Below are 19,200 nucleotides of genomic sequence, written 5' to 3'. Positions count from 1 at the left end.
TCTAATTAAAGTACAGGGTCTGCCCTTTAAAATGAACCCCAAAATGTATTTATTTAAGCAGAGGTTTTGATGAAAAACCCTAAAATGTTTGGGCTAGTTTTCAGGTTTCAGCAATACTGCCATCCAAGAAAGTAGGGACAACTTTCAGGCCTGTCCTGACCATATAGAACTGATAACACTAGAAAGTTATATCTCTAATTAAAGGACAGGGTCTGACCTTTAAAATGAACCCAAAAATGTATTTATTTAAGCAGAGGTTTTGATGAAAAACCCTAAAATGTTTGGGCTAGTTTTCAGGTTTCAGCAATACTGCCATCCAAAAAGTAGGAACAACTTTCAGGCCTGTCCTGACCATATAGAACTGATAACACTAGAAAGTTATATCTCTAATTAAAGTACAGGGTCTGTCCTTTAAAATGAACCCAAAAACATATTTATTTAAGCAGAGCTTTTGATAAAAAACCCTAAAATGTTTGGGCTAGTTTTCAGGTTTCAGCAATAGTGCCATCCAAAAAGTAGGAACAACTTTCAGGTTGGTATAGCCCAAGAGGAACAAGTTTGACCTCATTTGACCTGATTACCCAACATTAATATCCAACCTGTGGCTGCAGATCCCACCAACAATGTTCCAACATCTAATGGAAAGCCTTCCCAGAGGAGCAGAGGCTGTTATGGTGTCAATGGGCTGACCGGCTTAATATTAACACCTTGGCTATGGAATGAGATGTTGGAAATGCCGGTGTCCACATACTTTTGGTCACGTAAATCTGGTGCTAAATCTTTCATGCCTTCCGAACAGACTGTCCGCTAGATTTTTAGCCATCCTGGGCGGCTGACTTAGGCCACCTCCCTGTCTCTTCTCGCTTATGATATGCTGGTTTCCACATGCTGTGAATCTTGTATGTGACTGGACGGAAACCCTCCTCTCTCCCCCAGACCAAAACGAGTGTGAGGACGGCATTCACGACTGTGAGAGCAAAGGAATGGCCTGCAAAAACCTCATTGGGACCTACATGTGCATCTGCCCAGAAGGCTACACCAGACAGCCCGATGGAGAAGGATGCATGGGTAGGACAGGCCGCCATCTTGTTCTGAGCCTCAGTCTTAAGACTCAACTAGTCCAGGATTCATAGTCAGAACGTTCCAGATCTGATGGACTCATGGACAGCCTCTGAGACATTACTTCATGTCATCATATTCATGTGCATGTTTTGGAGAAACATATTATTTTGAAGTTAATTGCAACTTTCCTGGATTAGTATGAAAATGAGTGGAGTGGTTGACCTGGGAGACATTAAAGAAGGAAATCAAACAATTTCATTGAGAGGTGTCTTAATAGCATCTTATTGCTGATACTCTCTCAAAGTAATGGTTTGATGAGACCTGAAATACTTCTCAGCCCCTCCCCGTAGCTGGGTGACGAGCGAGGCACTCCTCCACGTGTGAAGCGTGCCCTGACACCAGGCTCCCCCAGAGTGAGGGGCATTGCCAGCCTTCATCACGCCACAATGTCTGGCCCAAGATCCAGTGATGGTAGCCTGTGTTCTTTTTGCTTGGTTTCACTTTTCTGCCAGATATGAACGAGTGCTCGGCCAGACCAGGCATCTGCGTGAATGGGCGCTGTGAGAACTCCGTGGGCAGCTACCGCTGCAAGTGCGACCAGGGCTTCGTCCCCAACCCCAGTCACACAGAATGCATTGGTGAGTGCCACTCTGCACTGGCGCCCCCTGCTGTCCAATGATAAGCCCTTAGACTGCATGTGTTTCTGTCTATCACTAACTGAGTCTGTGTTTTTAAGTGTTTGGTCGAGGTTAGGCCTGCAACATGCTCTCTGCACTTGGATCCCAAATCTGGGGTCTTTAGCCATTTTCCAGGCATGGAGAATCGCCCATACTTCCACCCATGTAGGTCAGGTTGATATACATTGCACAGCCCTCCAGCAGTTAAGGGCCTGACTGCAGCCAGATTTATCAGGCTCTTAGCTGGCAATGTTGTCATGGAAACCTTCTGCATGACAGGTTACCACAGTAGAGAGCTTCTCAGCTGTTCCCATTTCTGTTTCTCGGTTTGTATGTATTCTTCTCCATCTCTGAAACAGGAAATGCTGATGTGGAAATGCCCCCTATTTCTTGGATGTACACGTCCATTGTCTCGGGAAATCGGGGGTGGGGCATGTGACACAAACAGCATTATGGGTAGCATGTTGTTCATTAACTGCCATGTTTTCTGCCCCCCCCCTCCCCCAGACAACAGGGAAGGCTTCTGTTTCACAGAAGCTCTGCAGACGCTCTGCCAGATGACCTCCACCAACCGTGCCCAAGTCACCAAGTCGGAGTGCTGCTGCACTGGGGGGCGGGGCTGGGGCCCCAACTGTGACCTGTGCCCCCTGCCTGGCACCACCCAGTACAAGCGCATGTGCCCGCAGGGGCCCGGCTACACCACCGATGGAAAAGGTGGCGACACAAACGAGGGCCCCTTCTCACTGACTGCTCCCTGCCTTCCCCAGATATCGACGAGTGCCGCGTCATCGGACAGTGCATAAACTCCCTGGGCTCCTACAGCTGTGTGTGCAAACCGGGATACACCACCGACCTCACTGGCACCAACTGCGTGGGTAAGCTGTTACGCCTAGTTACCCTTCCTTCGTGACAGCGGGTCGCGACCTGGTGAAACAGCTAGCACATAGCTCCCGATCCATTTTGGAGTGTGCCGGGACTCGTGCGGGTTCTGTCATGCTCCGGCGTCCTGCTGGAGATGGCCTGATGCCGGCTCCTCTGTCACTCTTGCAGATGTGGATGAGTGCTCTCAGGCACCGAAGCCCTGCAACTTCCTGTGTAAGAACACTGATGGCGGTTACCTGTGCTCCTGTCCCAGGGGGTACCTCCTGCAGGAGGACAGCAGGAGCTGCAGAGGTAGGGCTGGGGGGGCCCTGGGGGGGCCCGGCGGGAGCCAGCCTGGGGTACCTTTCCCAAAAAGCTCCTGTTTACAACTTTCATAGTTCGACCTATTCGGTTGCCTGGTTCCAACTATGTAAGTTGCTAACATAGTTGCTAACATACAGTAGCATGTGTATGTGTCCGTGTGTCTGTGTGTATTTCGTCCCTGTAAAATGAAGATTAATTTTGAGCTTGTGGAGACATTTTTTCAATTTTATAAAAAGCTGTGACCACAATCAAAAAAGCTGAAGCTAACATGGTTAGCAACTATGCTTTTGGGAAACGCACTGCTGCACGCACTCTCCTGGGAGTTCGGTTTGAGTACGTTAGCTTTCGGACATGAACATTTACACACAAATGGTTAGAAGTGCATGGCTGGAAACTTCGCCTTTCCTCAGGACAGCTTCTCCTGCCTTAGCTGAAGTTCATACAGGTCACTTATCCCCCAGTTGGGGCGGTGTGTGCTTTGGACCGGCTGGTGTACACTCAGGGGCCGGGCATTCTGGGTACTGGGAGTGTACGTGTGGCAGTATCACTCATGCACATGCATCCCAGAGCTTCCTGTTGATAACGCTGCTGCTTCCTGCCTGTGGGTATTTTGGGCAGCACTCGCCAGGCTGGATGGCCCATGGGGGTTTCTGTCAGGTGTGGACAATAGGCCTCTGACTGCCTTACTCCTCCCCCAACTCTCTAGTTTCTCTCCAGTTTTTATTTTTCATGTGTGTGGGCGGGGTAACACCGGGCCTTGTGGGAAGCCTCAGCCTTGGGGCTGCTCCAGTGACTCTCCTGTCTACCCCACCCCCCAGACCTGGATGAATGTTCCACCAAGCAGCACAACTGCCAGTTCCTGTGTGTCAACACCATCGGGGGCTTCACCTGCAAGTGCCCCCCCGGCTTCACGCAGCACCACACCGCCTGCATCGGTGAGCTTCTCGCTGATGTGTAACAGTCGGCAGGATTTAACAACGCGGTCACTTGACTGGGGACTTGTCGTGTTCTGTGGTGACCTGCCCAGTACACGAGCTCAGCTTCAGTTTCCTCAGTTTAAACTGGGAAACACTGTAATTATTACCGAGCAGCCCGAGTCACTCGTGGCTCTGGATTTTCCGGATGGGCGGAGCTTTTTTTGTGGTGGAATTGCGGGAAAATTAGGATCTCAAATCTAGAGCATGTGTGTATATTTGGTCCCCATAATATAAAGATTTATTTTGAGCTTGTGGAGACATTTTTTCAATTTTATAAAAAAAACTTGCTGTGATCAAAAAGTTAAATATGCCCAAAAGTCTTGTATTTTGTTTGGTTACTAACGGTTATGGTTAGGGCTGCGTAGGGGTTAATAGTTAGCGTTAGCATTTTTCCCATAGAAATGAATGTCCCCATAAATATGGATATGTTTACCTGACGTGTGTGTGTGCGTGTGTGTATATGTGTGCTAACCCCACCCCCAACCATGCCCTTGCAGACAACAATGAGTGTGCCACGGACCCAGGCCTGTGTGGCTCCAACGGCGTGTGTCAGAACAGCCCGGTTAAGTTTCTCTCTCGACCCGAACGGGCAGAAGTGCGAAGGTGAGGCCCTAATGGGTGGCATGCTCTAGCTCGCCTGTCCGTGTGTGGGGTGCCGTTTAAGTCCCGCGTGATACGAGGGTCACGCACTCACTCATTCATTCATTCATACATTCATTCATTCATTCATGATATCCGCTGTTTATACAGCGATCTGTACAAACGACCCACTTAAACGTCGACATAAATTTTGAGTCGTAATCACTGGACCTACAACCTTATAAAAGCAGAACTTCGTTAGGCAGGTAAACAAAAGAAGAGGGTATGAGGTGCTGGTTTGGAATTAAACAGAAAACTACATCTGAGCTTAACGCCATGCGAGTTCTCCATGACACGGAGATTATGCAATCAGCCCAAAAACTGGAAAGACGACAAAAGCTAACCTTGAAAATTGTTGGTACGTCCTACATGTAAAACTCCTTTAACTGTTAAACAGGTGTTATTGTGTTGTCCTTAACTCCCTTAGCTGAAGGTGCCATTTTACTGACCCTTTGAAAGGGTTAAGCAAGAAGCTTTTTTTTTAATCAAAAGCTAATGTTAAGAACCTGGTTTACTTATAATATTTCATAGTTATTTATGAAGATTTTATGGTATTTAAAGTCACAACAGCCACGCGGCTAATGCTGCCGCCTGCTTCTGCCCCCCCATGACAGACCAGAACGAGTGTGAGGGGGAGCACCGGTGCCAACATGGCTGCCAGAACCTGGTGGGAGGCTACCGCTGCAGCTGTCCCCAGGGCTACCTCCAGCACTACCAGTGGAACCAGTGCATAGGTGCGCGCCCCCTCCTGGTGGGAGGTACAATGGGGAGAACTGCCAAATGAGAACTGGCACAAATACCTCCACAGAGACCCTATAACTGCCCTCTTCAGTTTGGATATATGCACACATGCTATGTGTCTTTTCATCTCTAACTTGATGGCATGTTGCTGATGTTAGCTGTCCAGCAGAAGCACCAGAGTCCTTGTATGATGCTCTTCATTGCCCTGCTGCTGCTCCTCCTCACCTCCCCTGCTTCAGGCGTCTGCATTTTGGCACCAGGACTTGGAAAGACAGCCTCCGGCCTTTTATTTTTCCCGCTTACCTTTTTCTTTAACGCAGGCATAATAGTAACTAAGTTGAGTCACACCTTTATGCATGGTGCTGCATACCATAATAAAAGATTTTTTTAATGATGAAAAGTCTAGCCCCCCCCCCCAGGGCTGCATGTCAGGCTCTTCCCGTGTGTCAGGCTGCCTGGCATTTTCTGCCCCCTGCTGCTCATTCTCCTGTCTTGGCCAGATGAGAACGAGTGTCAGAATAGCCAGGTGTGCGGAGAGGCGGCCTGCCACAACACGCTGGGCAGCTTCCGCTGCCTCTGCCCCACCGGCTTCAACTACCAGCAGGCCAACGGCGGATGCCAGGACATCAACGAGTGCTCCAGCTCCCACAACCCCTGCAATTACGGCTGTTCCAACACAGATGGGGGCTACCTGTGTGCGTGCCCCCCAGGCTACTACCGAGCGGGGCAGGGGTGAGTGTGTGTCTACCAGGATGGAGCTCGGGTGTAAAAATCCGGGCCCAACAAGTCACCATCTGCTCATCAATCAATATTTACCCCCCGCTTACGGGACCCTCTGAGGTTCAGTACTGCGAGGACACACAGCCCACACAGCATTAAGGAAAGAAACCTTTCTGACATTTACTTTTATTTAGCCCTGAATTCTGAAATTTCTAACGGTAATATTGGTAATAAAACGCTGGAGGGAAATAAAAATGTGTGTGATTTGACAGCGTGAAGAGGCAGCCAGCCTGGCCAGCGTGGACACACTCAGCACTATGCTGTTCCACTTCAACCTGACTGAGCTGAACAGCAGAGACCGCCTCCTGGAGTTCATCCCTGCGCTGTCCACCCTCACCGACCACGTCCGTTACGCCATCAGCTTTGGCAACGAGGACGGCTTCTTCAGGATCAACCAAAAGGACGGCATTAGCTACCTTCACGTAACCAAGAAGAGGCTGCTTCCTGGAGCGTATTATTTGCACGTCACCAGCGTGCCACTGTACAACGGAGAGGAGCTGGTCCTGCTGGAAGACAAGCATGACAGAGACTACCTCACTGGACAGCTGGGCGATGCTCTGAAGATGAGGGTACAGATAGTCCTTCACTAACAGCACAAGGTAACCGCAAACATTGCTCGTAGACCCAAGACAGGAAGGGGCTGCATCACTTTGTTCTCAAAGACAGTTCCACATATCATGGATACAACCTTTTATGGGGCGTCTTGCGTTCACTCGAAAGCACCACTCCGTGTTTACAGAGCCGAGGGCAAACTGAGGCCTAAGAGCCGGAAAAGCTCGTTAAATAGAGCCGTCCCTTGAAGAAACCGCTGTCTCAGGCCTCACTAGTAGTTTTCCTGCATAAGGGTTTGTATGATGAGGCACATCGCAGGCAGGAAGGCACTGACGCCGAGACCCTGTGCTGCTTAGCAGAGGTTTAGCGACTTATTAGTTCAGGATCGAGAGATTCGATGTTTCTGTAACTTTGCTTTTCCATCTTTACCTCTGAATTAGATCTGCATTACTGGTGCTAGTAACATGACATCATAGATTTATGAATGCACTGTAATATTTAACAAATGCGATAGCCAAAAAAAACAACACAATTTTCTACTGTCTGAAGATTTACTTTGCAACCAAAGTTGGCTCTTTTCGTTCTGTTATATCCATACTATATGTAAATTGAGTGTGTTTATACTGTAACCGTGACACTTTTTTAATCAAAGAAGCCTTTTAAAACTAGGTAAAGCCCCCCACTGAAGGGTTTTCTAATGGTGCTTTTATTACCAACTCTTTCTGTGTAACTCTGTACTCCATTCTGAGGACTCTTGTGAATCTATACATAACAAGTCTAATCAGTGCGTCTACTGGAAGGGACATATCAAGGAATCCATTTTCCCACTTGTGTCAATTTCTCTCTCTCTCACACACACACACACACACACACACAAAGTTGGTCTTCCTATCTAAATGGGGACCGTCCATTCATTTCTATGGGAAAAACCCTAATCCCAATCACAACACCCTTAACGACACCCAAGACTTTTGGCATTTTTACTTTTTTGATTACATTCAGATTTTTATTAAACCGAGGTTATCCAAATGGGGATCTCAAAAGATGTCCACAAAAGTAGGGAAATTTCAGGTTTTACCGCACTTTGGGGACAATTAGGTCCTCAAATGTGATCCATGCAAACCCACACACAGACACATATTCTCTCTATCTTGTTTCAGTGATGGTTCAGTTTCCATAAACTTACAATAAAACATTTCTTGGTTTTCATTTGTGCCCTCACTGTTTTTTACTGTTCTGTCCACGTCATTAACATCAACCAATATCATAAAATAGTTCATTAAAAATAATAATAATGAAAGGAAGTGTAACTGGTTTAGGGTGGACTGAGTTTTTCAGTTTAGAAATGTTGCTGATCTGTAACACTGACCAGTGGTGGAAAATTGGTGGATAAATTTTAACACTCAAAGTAAAATGTCTTTTGTGTTTTTTTTTTTTTGTATTTGGCAACAAATTTGTTTGCCTTACACTAAATCAATAGCTATCCATCTTCCAAAGACTTGTGTTACAGGGTTGTGGGGAGCTTGGTGGCTCACGGCAGGAGATGACCTGGATGGGTGGGATACCAGGTTCAATTATCTTAAATAGAGATGCACCAATTGCATCAGCCAGCCATCAGTATCAGGCGATGATTCAACGCGATGATTTGATGCAAAATCAAAATATATTACAACATTTATCACAGCTGATCAGCCCTTCTCTTATAAATATATGATGCATACAGTTGTAAAATATAGTGCTCTAGGATACAAAGATACAACAGACTATCTTTTCTGTTGTATGCCAGAAAATACCAAAAATATATACCGTTTTGTATGCTAAATAAATTTTTGTATTTATTTGGGTGTAGTGTCCATTTAAACTTATTTAAGCAGAACCTCCCACACAATTAATGTCGGTGTCAGTTTTCGAAATAATCTGCTATTGTTACCGACCAGAAATTTCCCTTATTGGTGCAACACTAATCTTAAGCATGGACAATAGATAATGCAGAACTGATTTCTGTACCTTCATTTGCAGGTAAGTTGACATTTCTGCAGACTGCATCAAACGTTACCCCCCCTGCAGAAACTGCTCTGAGTTTATTATTGATTCTTGGGTACTGGCCTGTAACTGGTAAGAGAATAAGAAAGGAGGAATCCCAGCAAGACAGGTACAACATTTTCCTCCTCTGAGGTCAAGATTCATGTAGTTGGATGGCCTCTCTCTCCTTTCTGTGCCTGATATGACTAATCTGTTTAATGGCAACCGTTTTAAAAAGTTTAGTTACACATCCATCCATTTTCCAAGCCACTTATCCTACTGGGTCGCGGCTAGTTACACATACCCGCATTTTTATACACTACACCGATATAACAAAACTGGACTTGGAACAGTGCTACTAATCAGCGTGCGTCATGTCTTCCAGATTAGCATTTGGTATTAAGAACATTTTTATTGTGAAGTACGAATACCTTGTTATATTCAGGGCAAATTTACAAGCCTGTAATTGGACACTTGGAATCCCCCCCCATTGACTCTTAGCTGTCGATGGGGAAAAAAAAAAAATTCAAAAGGTTTTTCCCCAGGAGCCTCTTTGTTATAAACTGACTTTCCTATTAACTCTAGCTTTAAGTTGTATTTAAAACTTAAATGTATCAATCTTTTGAACGTGGTCTGCTTGCCTTCCCTGAATTTAGAGGCGTCAGTCAATGTTCCATGATCTTCTCCCACCAGACCACACCTACTATGTTCTACCACCATATCCCTCTTCCAGGCTCTTCGTCACACAGACCATCTACATGACGATGGAACAAATGAAATGGGACGTAATATTCATTTTATACCCAATCTGAACTTAAGGTCAGTGCTATTCTGCAGTTGTGGCGACTATCATCCTTGTCCTCCATGCTGCCATGACCTTAACTGACCAGGAGATGCATGATCAATTTTAAAATCCTTGAGCAGGGTTTACCTTATAATGTAGAGTTTCCTTATAGAGTTTCATATAATGATCTCCCAAGGTTACACTCTGCGTTTCCCTGAAACTTTATTGCAATTCTCAATGAAAACAGCACCAAGTAAGACCTTCAAAATGTGGCGCAACTCACAACAATCCATAAAACCACAATACACATTTAAAACAATTCAAGTATGTGCAGGTAAAAAAAAAAAAAAAAAAAAACACACTTTCAGTTTCTACCCGTCGATCCAAAGCCACCGGCCCCCCTCGCAGTTTCGTCCAGGCTCTGCAGGAAAGAGTGGAGGAATCGTCATCAACATCGAAGTCAAATCTGCTGCACTACTACAGGAACTGAAAGTCGAGATCTGAGCATCGCTGCTACCTCATGTTCCTCTAGCTCCGGGTAGCAGATTCTCTCACAGATCAGCTGTGCTACACGGTCGCCTTTCTTCACTGCAATGACATTAAACGGGATATACACTCACTGGCCACTTTATTAGGTACACCTATTCAACTGTACATTGACGCAAATACCTGATCATGCGTCAGCAGCACAATACACTGTACAGGTTCGAAGCTTCAGTTAATGTTCACATCAAGCACCACAATGGGAAAGAAAGGCGATTTAACGTCATGCATGATTGTGGCATGGTTATTGGTGCTGGACAGGTTGGTTTGAGTATTTCAGAATCTGCTCATCTACTGGGTATTTCAGGCATGACCATCTCGAGGGACTACAGACAATGGACAAAAAAAAAAAAAGATCCAGTGAACGGTTCTCTGGGCAAGAATGCCTTACTGACGGCAGAGGTCGGAGAAGAATGGCCAGACTGGTTTAAGCTGATTGAAAGGCAGCAGTAAAACAACCACTTCTATGCAACAATCAGTCCAAAAATTTCATATTTTTACTTCATTTTCTTAGTCTATTGGTAGTATCGTTTGGTTTGTCCTCTATTCCTGTCTATCTTTAAGCTGCTGCAACAAGTAAATTCCCCCAGTGTGGGATCAATAAACTTACAACCAAGGTATGCAGAAGAGCATCTCTGAACACATAACATACTAAACCTGGAAGCAGATGGGTAGCAAGTTCGATCGAGCTGTTACCTTGAAAGGTCTCCTTCCCGAAATTGAAGAGCACGATGCCCCTGTCGTCCACCACGCCGGCTTGGGGCGGAAATGCACGGATGAGACTTACAGGTATTAAAAGCTTACTTTCAAAATCGCTAAAAATGCATCTTAAAAGAACTTACCTCCGACATCTATGAAGTTTTTCGCCGCCAAACCAGAGCGCGGAGCTACACAGATAAATCACAAAGCGGTAAGGAATCAGCCGGGAATATATCGATAGCGGCAGCCCGCCCCCTCGCTCGCACTCACCGACCCGACCGTAACAGCCCGGGGGGACGGCGATCTGGATGTCCGTCTTCACCAACGCTTTGTCCATCGGCGCCAGGGCATATTCATAGGCGCTATTCAGACAAGTCAATATCCACACGCGTTATTCTACGTACCGACGGGCTCTGACAGCGCAGTCATGCAGCAAGCTGTTTAATCACTACCATTGTCAAAAAGTGTATGTCTAACCTTATACTCAAAAGCAACCGGCAGCTCTGGTGGAGCCTCTCGTCGGGATTGTGGCGTTTTCGGACAACCGGGCGAATTTCAGCACGAATCTCCCTCCGGCTGCATCCTCCGTCCTGCTGCGTTTCGCCGGGGAAGTCGATTCATTTTCCAGCGTTGTAACTTCAGAGCAGGGCATATTTGCTAAGATTTATTTAAACAATAACAAAAACCACACAAAATTATTATTAAAATGCAAAGTTCGCTGCTGAAACCCTGCAGCCCCTGCTGTTTGCCCTCTCTGTACCCGCGTAAAATGAAACAAACTACCGGCACCGATGCGCCAAGTCCACGCTTCTCTTATTACAAAACGGTTATGGGGGGAAATAATCACCATCATCAGTTTTTCTTTTTTTTCCTTCAAAAAATTATACCCCGAAATGTAATATATTTACAAATATCCAGTAATCGCTGCAGGGTTTTATAATACTAGTTTATCCATCGTAAATAAGCAGCTTCTCGCGAGACTCGGAAGTCGCACTTTGGAATCAGAATCAGGTTTATTGGCGCAGCGCGTATGTTGAACGCGCAAGGTATTTGTTTCCGGCGTTTGGTGTGTCTCCGGTACAATACAATACAATACAATTCACTAAAACAAAACAGTACAAAAACAAAGTCAGTGTCCATCCGCGGCGCCATCTTGAAATTATTCAACTATAATCAGATATTACATCATTAAAACACATTTTCTATAAAAGTATCCATACACAATAACAGTGCAAGGATGATCTGGCTCCTATCATTTCCGAAGTGCAGCTTTATTTGTTATATTTATCGTCCTGATGGTGACAAAAGCGACGTGCAGTCGGACACAGACAGTGTTTCAGGTGCCGAGGAGGCTAGTATGCTTAGCAAACAGAAATGTGGTTTATTTAGATGCCTCACAGCTTTTTTACAGTTAGATGTCGCCTGCCCTCATCTCGGACAGCCAGGGAGCAATATAATTCATTATTTCTTAATTCTAGCTATGAATATATATGGGAATAATATTAAAACGTAATTTGTTTATCTTCGTCGATCATCTTCCTAGGGAGGACGTCGAGCAGATATGTACAATGTACATGTAATGTATACCGTATATTTAAGCAAGACCATTAGCATCGCCCTTTAAATCAACCATATCTTCCGTTCAGACTCTCACTGTAGCATAATGGAGTTTAAAATATTCAGATTCAAACAAACACGTCAAGTCCGCTAGAGCCTTATACCTACATTTAAATATAAAAATGCGTTGAACATTGTCTTTTGCGCCCCAGAGACATGGCATTCATTAATCTATTGATTGTCCCGCGTTATTTCTCTTTCCTACGCACTTAGCGGACGTACCCATCTGCAGAGGTTTGCAACGCGCACCTTCCAGCAGCTGCGGACCGCAGGAACGCCTCCGCTACACGAATCGGCACTACAACCTGATACTGCGCTGCCATATAAAACACTTTCAGAATGTCAACTACGACACATTTTGAATCCGGGACGGTAAATTCAATATTCTCCCGTTTCCAATTGTCTTACTCCCTCATCTTGCTGAGTTTTGTACCGATTTTAGCATCAAATATTTAATATACAAGTACAAACTAATAAGAAATTTAGGGAGATTTATGCACATATTGACCCTGGATACCACCTATGTGTATATTTCTGTCTGCATTAAAACATTTATTTGCTTCTATCTTTCCCGACACACCTGTAGGTTATGCTGTTGGTAATTAAGGGCAGCCTGTGCAGAGAATAATTTTATGTGTTTTAAGCAGGAGTATATCAGTTTTATTCTATTGGTAAGTTTTCAGGGAATTCATTTTGCAAATGAAGAGAATGAGTAAGCACAGTCTTCAACTGCCCAAAACAATCAGGACCAAGTGTAGCCAGCCAATAAATGGCAGCAGCTTTGGAAGTTGACTGCAGTGTGTCTTCTGTTATTTCAGGACAGGGGCACCACACATTAAGAGTGATGTTTGCTTATTGTGTCCTTCACAAATGCCCCCCACCCCCAAATGCTCAATCTCACAAGGGAGCCTTGGTAGCTTCCAGGAGCTGGATATATAGATGGAGGGAGGCATGGGAATGTGGTGAGCAAAAATAAATGACTTAAGAACATTTTTATTGTGAAGTACGAATAAGCCAGCGTATAAGGAGTTTAGTAATGGAAGAGAAAAGCAGGGAAGCATTAGCTGGGATTGAACACATTTGCTATATATAGCTTTCGATTCTGTTCTTCCCATTCAGGGTGGCTGCTAGTCTCTCAGCCATGCAGCAGCGGCAGCAAGTGTAACAAATGACCCACTGAATGAAGCCTAGAGCCCAATGTGATGTACAAAGAGATAGACGAGCATGTGAGGGGTTCTGTGCTGCCTCCAAAAGACCCTGATATTAAAGCAACTCTCTTATTAGATTATAGGAGGGACATTTTTTCTACAGAACAATTTATTCGATTATGTTAGGGCAGACAGGACACTGTCTGGTCAGTTTTGCAACATTTTGTCTCTAAAAATCTGATTGTGTGTTTGTTTTATTTTGGATGCTTTTTTAGTCTAAGAACCGAGGGCAAAATCTCTGATTTAATATCTGCCAGGAGTGAGAGAGACATGAAATGATGAAACTGGACAGCTTTCTCCTTTGGGTCCGACATCTACGGCAAAACTCTGTTATTTGCCATAAACCAAAATAGCATGAGACTGCTCACCACACAGAAACATTTCGTCCCCTTATAAGAATCTGAACATGCAAAAATCTGCAATGAAATGGCCTACAATATGCAGCTTACATGAGAGCTTACGTCACGCATCCCCTTAAACATGTACATCTGCTTTTTTTCTGTTGCTGCATATATTCCTTGTCCAGACGGAGTATTTGATAGCAGTAATTTTGTAAGCACTGTTTTTATTTCTGTTCACTTTGGGGGTGGGCTGTGTGTAGATCAGCAGGTCAAACATCTCTATCTGTAAACAGAAGGAGCCCAGTTCAAATCCCCGATTGGTAGAATAGTCAGCATACTGTGAGACCTTTAATCCCCTGAAAAATGCTGCCGGGGTGCATTCTTGACTATATATGTCAAAGGAGAGTATGACAGGGTGTGCAAAAGGAATTTCAGTAGTCACGCAAATGACAGGTATAGCATCGTTTTATAAATACAAATGGTGCTTCCGGGTACCAGTTAAACCGGAACAGATGCATACTTTTATGCAGATGCCTGTCAGGTAATATTACAGAACGGAGCTGGATGCACTCTTGACGCCAGTGTCTGATACACACAGCCCGTCATTCTCATGGGGGGGGAGGGTGTATTTTTACTGTGAGCAGGTAAAGACAAAAAGGTCTTCATTAGTATAGACATAGACGCAACTTGGTCCAGACGCCCTGGCGGCATTTATAGACTTGAACTCAACCGAGCCTGACATAGTGCGTCTTTCGAAGTGAATTCATTTTAGCAGAGTGTATTTCTGCATAAAAAGGCTGATGCGAGTCGCACTGCTGCATTCCTGCTTCTGATCTCATTGCCCTGACTTCAGCTGCATTTGGTTTTATATTGGCTCGTCTTGCTGGCGTTTGGCAGTGTCAGCTATTGATTCTGGAATGGTTCTCACCAGCAAAGCATGGTTCTAGGCCTAGAACGCTTTTGGGGGTAAGGTGCCAAATTGTAGATTGGAACAGGACCCTTGTGTGCATTGGTATTCATTGATTTTTGGGTGGCTGTATATGTTTTGGACATTTTAATGACTTCCAATGCTAGCATAATAAATTTCCTTAATCAGTCAGCTTGACAGTGTAAAGCTTTTTATAGAAAGGCCTGTTTGAGCAATTCATTAAGTGTCTCATTTTAGTAGCACTTGCAGCAAAGATGCATTTAACAATTGATTATTGTATTGTTCTTATATAGCATTTCACAATGTGATAAAAATGATAAAATGATAGAAGTTCAGGAACTAACACTAACTTTGTGATCAGCGTGTCTGTCCACCAGCCACACAGCCACACTGCATGCACACTGGTGCGGGTAGTGAAATGCAGTGTCTCACCACTAGGAGCTCCCTGGAGCTGCTCTGTGACAGCAACAGGCGCAGAAAGCCGATTGCTTAAAATTCTAGCAATGTTGCTGGTTTAGGTCGATTCTTGCTGCTTTCGAGCAGAGAACGTCATGTTTCATTTACCTTTCTGCATTTCTGGATGTTCATGTGAGACAGGGACCCTTAATAGCCAAAACACAGTAAAAGAGAAGACACTAAACCAAGAGGATGGTTTATTTCACAGGGCATAGAGACGGCCACCGCTGGGAGCTATCACCTTCCCTAGAGCTAGTGTTGGCGTGGAGACGAACATAATATCTACAGCAGGTGCCACCTGGTGGGAGAACATTGAAACAGTTCAAAATGAAGGCACATAAACCCATTCTAGGTTACAGTAAGGCAAATCCACAGCATGAGGAGAACTTGGCATGGGCTGAACTGGGTAAGCTTTCTTCCAAAGAGCACCCATTGTTTTATCCCTGGAAAGAAACTGGACAAGCCCACTAATTGACAGACTCAGCATTTTCCTGGACCCATCGTACTGGGTTCCTGACGCTTTACTTGGCCACTCACACCATCTACAGGGAGAACTTTGGGCTGTACTGGAGGGCTGGAAGACAACGTCCTACCATGATTATTCGGGATGTATCCAGGAATCCGCGGCAAACTAGCGACGTTTCCGTTACATCCAATGGGCAACAGGTAATGGGCAACAGGATGAAATGCTGTCATTTTGCCACAGCTATACAGCAAAGAATTTCTTAAATTTCTCACATGGTCACAAACACCTTAAACACAGTGGATCAACATTTTGAGCTGTTACCAGTGCTAAGTTACCAGCTGCAACATGGTGACTGTGTGCAGCTGTCGCCAATATCACTGCTGGAAAAAGATAAAAGCCGGTAATTACTCCGTGGGGTTAATACACCAATCAAGTGACCTGAAATCGTTATGCTAAAGGTTTCATCCTTATGTAGGACATGTGATTATTATACTCAAACAGGAGTAGAGATTAGCTCTTTTACGAGAAACCCAGAATGAAGAGATGTACACGGTGTACTTGAGTATGCTGCCTGTTTGCTTGAGAAAACATCTTTTGTGTACTGGGTAAACTTAATCCAGTTCTCAGGTGTCACAGTTTATATCTCTTTTTTCATGTTTGTTAATAAATTTCCCACTTTCCCTTAGGCTTGGACATCTCCCTCAGTACACCATAGCCTTCTGTGATTTACAGCCAAACAACCCTGGTAAATTTTACAAGAACAAACACAGTCATCGACCAGAAAGGGGCAGCGACACAGCGGCAAGCTTACGGCACACGGGGCAGTCTTAGTCTCCTGTCGCTTCAGACTCATTGGAAGAGACATGCCCTCTGTCCATTGCTGGCCTTGGGTGATTTAGGCTAGAGCGTACTCAAAGGTGCCCTTCTCCAAGCCCTCCACGCCGTCTGCCCATGTAGAGGAGGGCATACTGCTGTAGGGATCCAGAAGGATTCGGAAGCACCTGACTATGAGTAGCCCCAAGAACACCAGCAGCATGCCCACAAACGCAAAGGCTGTCTTCTGTTCCAGAGTCAGAGAGTATCCCATGATGTCGCTGCCACTCATTGGGGCTAGGGAGTGGTTAAAGTGAATATTACACAAGGTTTGTCCTGGGGGTGCTGATAATCATCAGTCTGAAAAAATAAAAAAAACAGAAATGCAGTTCACACCCACTTTAACCCAGGCATGGAATAATTCGCTTAATACTCCAGATTCATTGGTATCAAGAAATATGAATGTAGACATGCCTTCCGTCCCCCACAACCCTTTCCTGGGTAGATAGGCTGCTTCCATCTATTACCAATAAGAACAGCAGCAGCAAAAATGCTGCCATTTTTTCCTCCCAGTAAATACATGTCAGCTGCAGATGGCCTTTTATCTGCATGTCACTGGACACATTTATGGTTTATGGAAGAAAGCATGTTCTTCTCCAGTCGCTGAAACGCGCATTTGTAAAACAAAAATGTAGGTGTGTTCTGGACATGGCTGAATTGGTACGATACACCCAGCACCTCAAGTCCAAGAACAACAACTGCACAGGCTTGCAGTAAGCCTTAAGCTCAACACACACATACACACACAACTTGGAGTCACTTTACTACACATCACAGTCACGCACGGCTGCCAGGCGAAACGGCAACGATCGGCTTCGGCACAAAGAATAAAACAAGCGACTCTGACCTGTTGCTTTCCTCACGGCTCTGGATAGATCATTTTCAGAGGCAGAATTGTGATGCGGGTGTGAGGGAAAGGTTGGCGACCCCACCTATGGACGGAAACCACATGATTAGAGCGAAGAGGACGTGTTTATCTTCCCGGCAGAGATCTCAGCACAGCAATGAGGAAGAGTCTGAGTAAGCTGCCCGTGCCGGCGTGAGCGAGCCCAGGCGGCGAGACAGGGGCTGGCTGCGGGCGCTGCAGCAGCTTGGCTCATCCCGCTCTCCTCATCTCTGACCTGTTGCTGGCACTCCTTGTGTCCCTCTGGTGGCAACAGAGCAGAGAAACCCCTCACCCAACCCCTCCCCTGAGCTTATGTATCAGCAGCAGAAGAGTATCATCCCCCCCCCCCCCCCCGAGTCACCCTAGCTGTCAAAGGCTAAGCTTCTGCCATTTTAAAAGGGTGCATGTTGGTGGGAGGATGCTGAGAGGTAGGCGGGAGCAGGTTTCGCATTGTCGTCGCAGATCTGCTCATGTCGGGGGCTTAGAGAGTCTCAGGCCGCCCGTCCCCTCCGCAGAAGGCTTGAGTGCATCTCAGTGCTCAGCCTGAGCCTGTGTCTCTCTCAAGTGCGCTGCAACAGCAACAGAGTGGCTGGACGAGGTCCCTCCTGCCCCCGTTAACATTGGCTGTTTACAGGATGACGCCCTGAAATGTCTAAGGAATTCCACTCCTTGCCAAAAGACACACTCATGTCTTGTCGTCTAGCAATTAGCGTTGGCAGGCAGCCAAGCGTGTCTGAGCCCTTTAGATAATATAAATTTAATTCTGTGTTTAATCTTCCTTTTAATTAAAACAGGTTGTCTGTGGAAATTGAATTATCTCTTTACTGGTGTATTTAGCAGATGAACCAGCGCCCTCACGGGAGACACTGAGGTACTGCAGTATCCTCCTCCTGGTGTACCAGGACACTTTAAGTTATTTGTGAAAGTATTAGACATGGTGCTGAACGGGCTGTGATATTTCCTAAAAGCTTTCTGACAGCGTGTCATTTTCATGGACCACATCTGCAGATGGTCTGCTGCACAGTTTTTCTAACGAAATAAAAGATAGAAAATTATTTTGATTTCACACCAAAGCCCTCATGCTGCCCGGCAGTGATAATAAATGTTACAGCCAATTTGTCAGCTGGTTATAAACACTTATACTTGGTTAGCTGCTGAGTCATTTGGTAATTCTTGTCCCCAGCTGAGGCATGCTGGCATTGTCTGTTGGTACCACAGCCTTTGTCATTAATAAATAGTGCCTGTTGTGCAAAGGAGCCTGACATAACCTAAACAGAGCTTGCTATGTGTCATGCCCGGCTCGTCCGCTCCTCCTGTGTGCCACGCCCCCGGATTACCCACGTGTTCTTTCCCGATTGTACCCAGCTGTGTCTGCTTCTTTTCAATCAGTCCAGTGTATTTCAGTCCGTGTCTTACCTTAGTCCTTCGTCCGTCATTGATGTTAGTCGGCGTTTCATGTCTCCTGCTCCCGGTTTGTGGAATAAACCCCGGTTTACCCCTACTTCCGCCTGTCCGCCTGCTTTCTGCCCGTTCGCCTCGCACGATCGCCGCTCTGCCCGCGATCGCTGCCGTCTCCCGTGACACTATGCACAAATTATAAGGAAATAAAAGATATAAAAACCTTAAGGTTACCACCAGGGTCTCTCTGCTTTGGAAGGACTCTTGTACTACTGAAGAATTGCATAATTAAAATCAGATATTATTATTGTTTAATAAAACAATAATTGCAGACTTAAAATAAAAGAATGGGTCCCCCACATCTGG

At 45.5% G+C, this 19,200-nt stretch overlaps 1 protein-coding gene and 1 pseudogene across 1 annotated transcript; one reads left to right on the top strand and one right to left on the bottom strand.

Annotated features, from left to right (window-relative positions):
* The first annotated feature begins 912 nt into the window (after positions 1-912).
* Positions 913-7,822, top strand: LOC125705825 (fibrillin-1-like; annotated as a pseudogene).
* A 1,933-nt stretch (positions 7,823-9,755) lies between these two features.
* On the bottom strand, positions 9,756-12,542 carry LOC125705827 (deoxyuridine 5'-triphosphate nucleotidohydrolase, mitochondrial-like). The gene is made up of 7 exons (XM_048972118.1): positions 12,501-12,542; positions 11,156-11,318; positions 10,932-11,038; positions 10,805-10,849; positions 10,659-10,718; positions 9,937-10,007; positions 9,756-9,840 (listed from the first exon to the last, which is right to left on the bottom strand). Exons 1-7 carry the CDS (start codon positions 12,502-12,504, stop codon positions 9,784-9,786), a joined length of 507 nt encoding a protein of 168 aa, XP_048828075.1. The 5' UTR covers positions 12,505-12,542; the 3' UTR covers positions 9,756-9,783.
* Positions 12,543-19,200: the final 6,658 nt, after the last annotated feature.

Source organism: Brienomyrus brachyistius, chromosome 13, assembly GCF_023856365.1.
Source record: "Brienomyrus brachyistius isolate T26 chromosome 13, BBRACH_0.4, whole genome shotgun sequence".
In the NCBI taxonomy this organism is placed as follows: domain Eukaryota; kingdom Metazoa; phylum Chordata; class Actinopteri; order Osteoglossiformes; family Mormyridae; genus Brienomyrus; species Brienomyrus brachyistius.
Note: the sequence above shows the minus strand (reverse complement) of the source record. Positions and strands in the feature narration are given on the sequence as shown.

What these genes read in the sequence shown, in the direction of transcription:
- LOC125705827 (XM_048972118.1), bottom strand. An exon ending in GGCTCCACCAGAGCTGCCGG is followed by an intron (nt 11,039 to 11,155) that starts TTGCTTTTGAGT and finishes CGTGTGGATATT; the next exon opens with GACTTGTCTGAATAGCGCCT. An exon ending in CGGAGCTAGAGGAACATGAG is followed by an intron (nt 9,841 to 9,936) that starts GTAGCAGCGATG and finishes TCTTTCCTGCAG; the next exon opens with AGCCTGGACGAAACTGCGAG.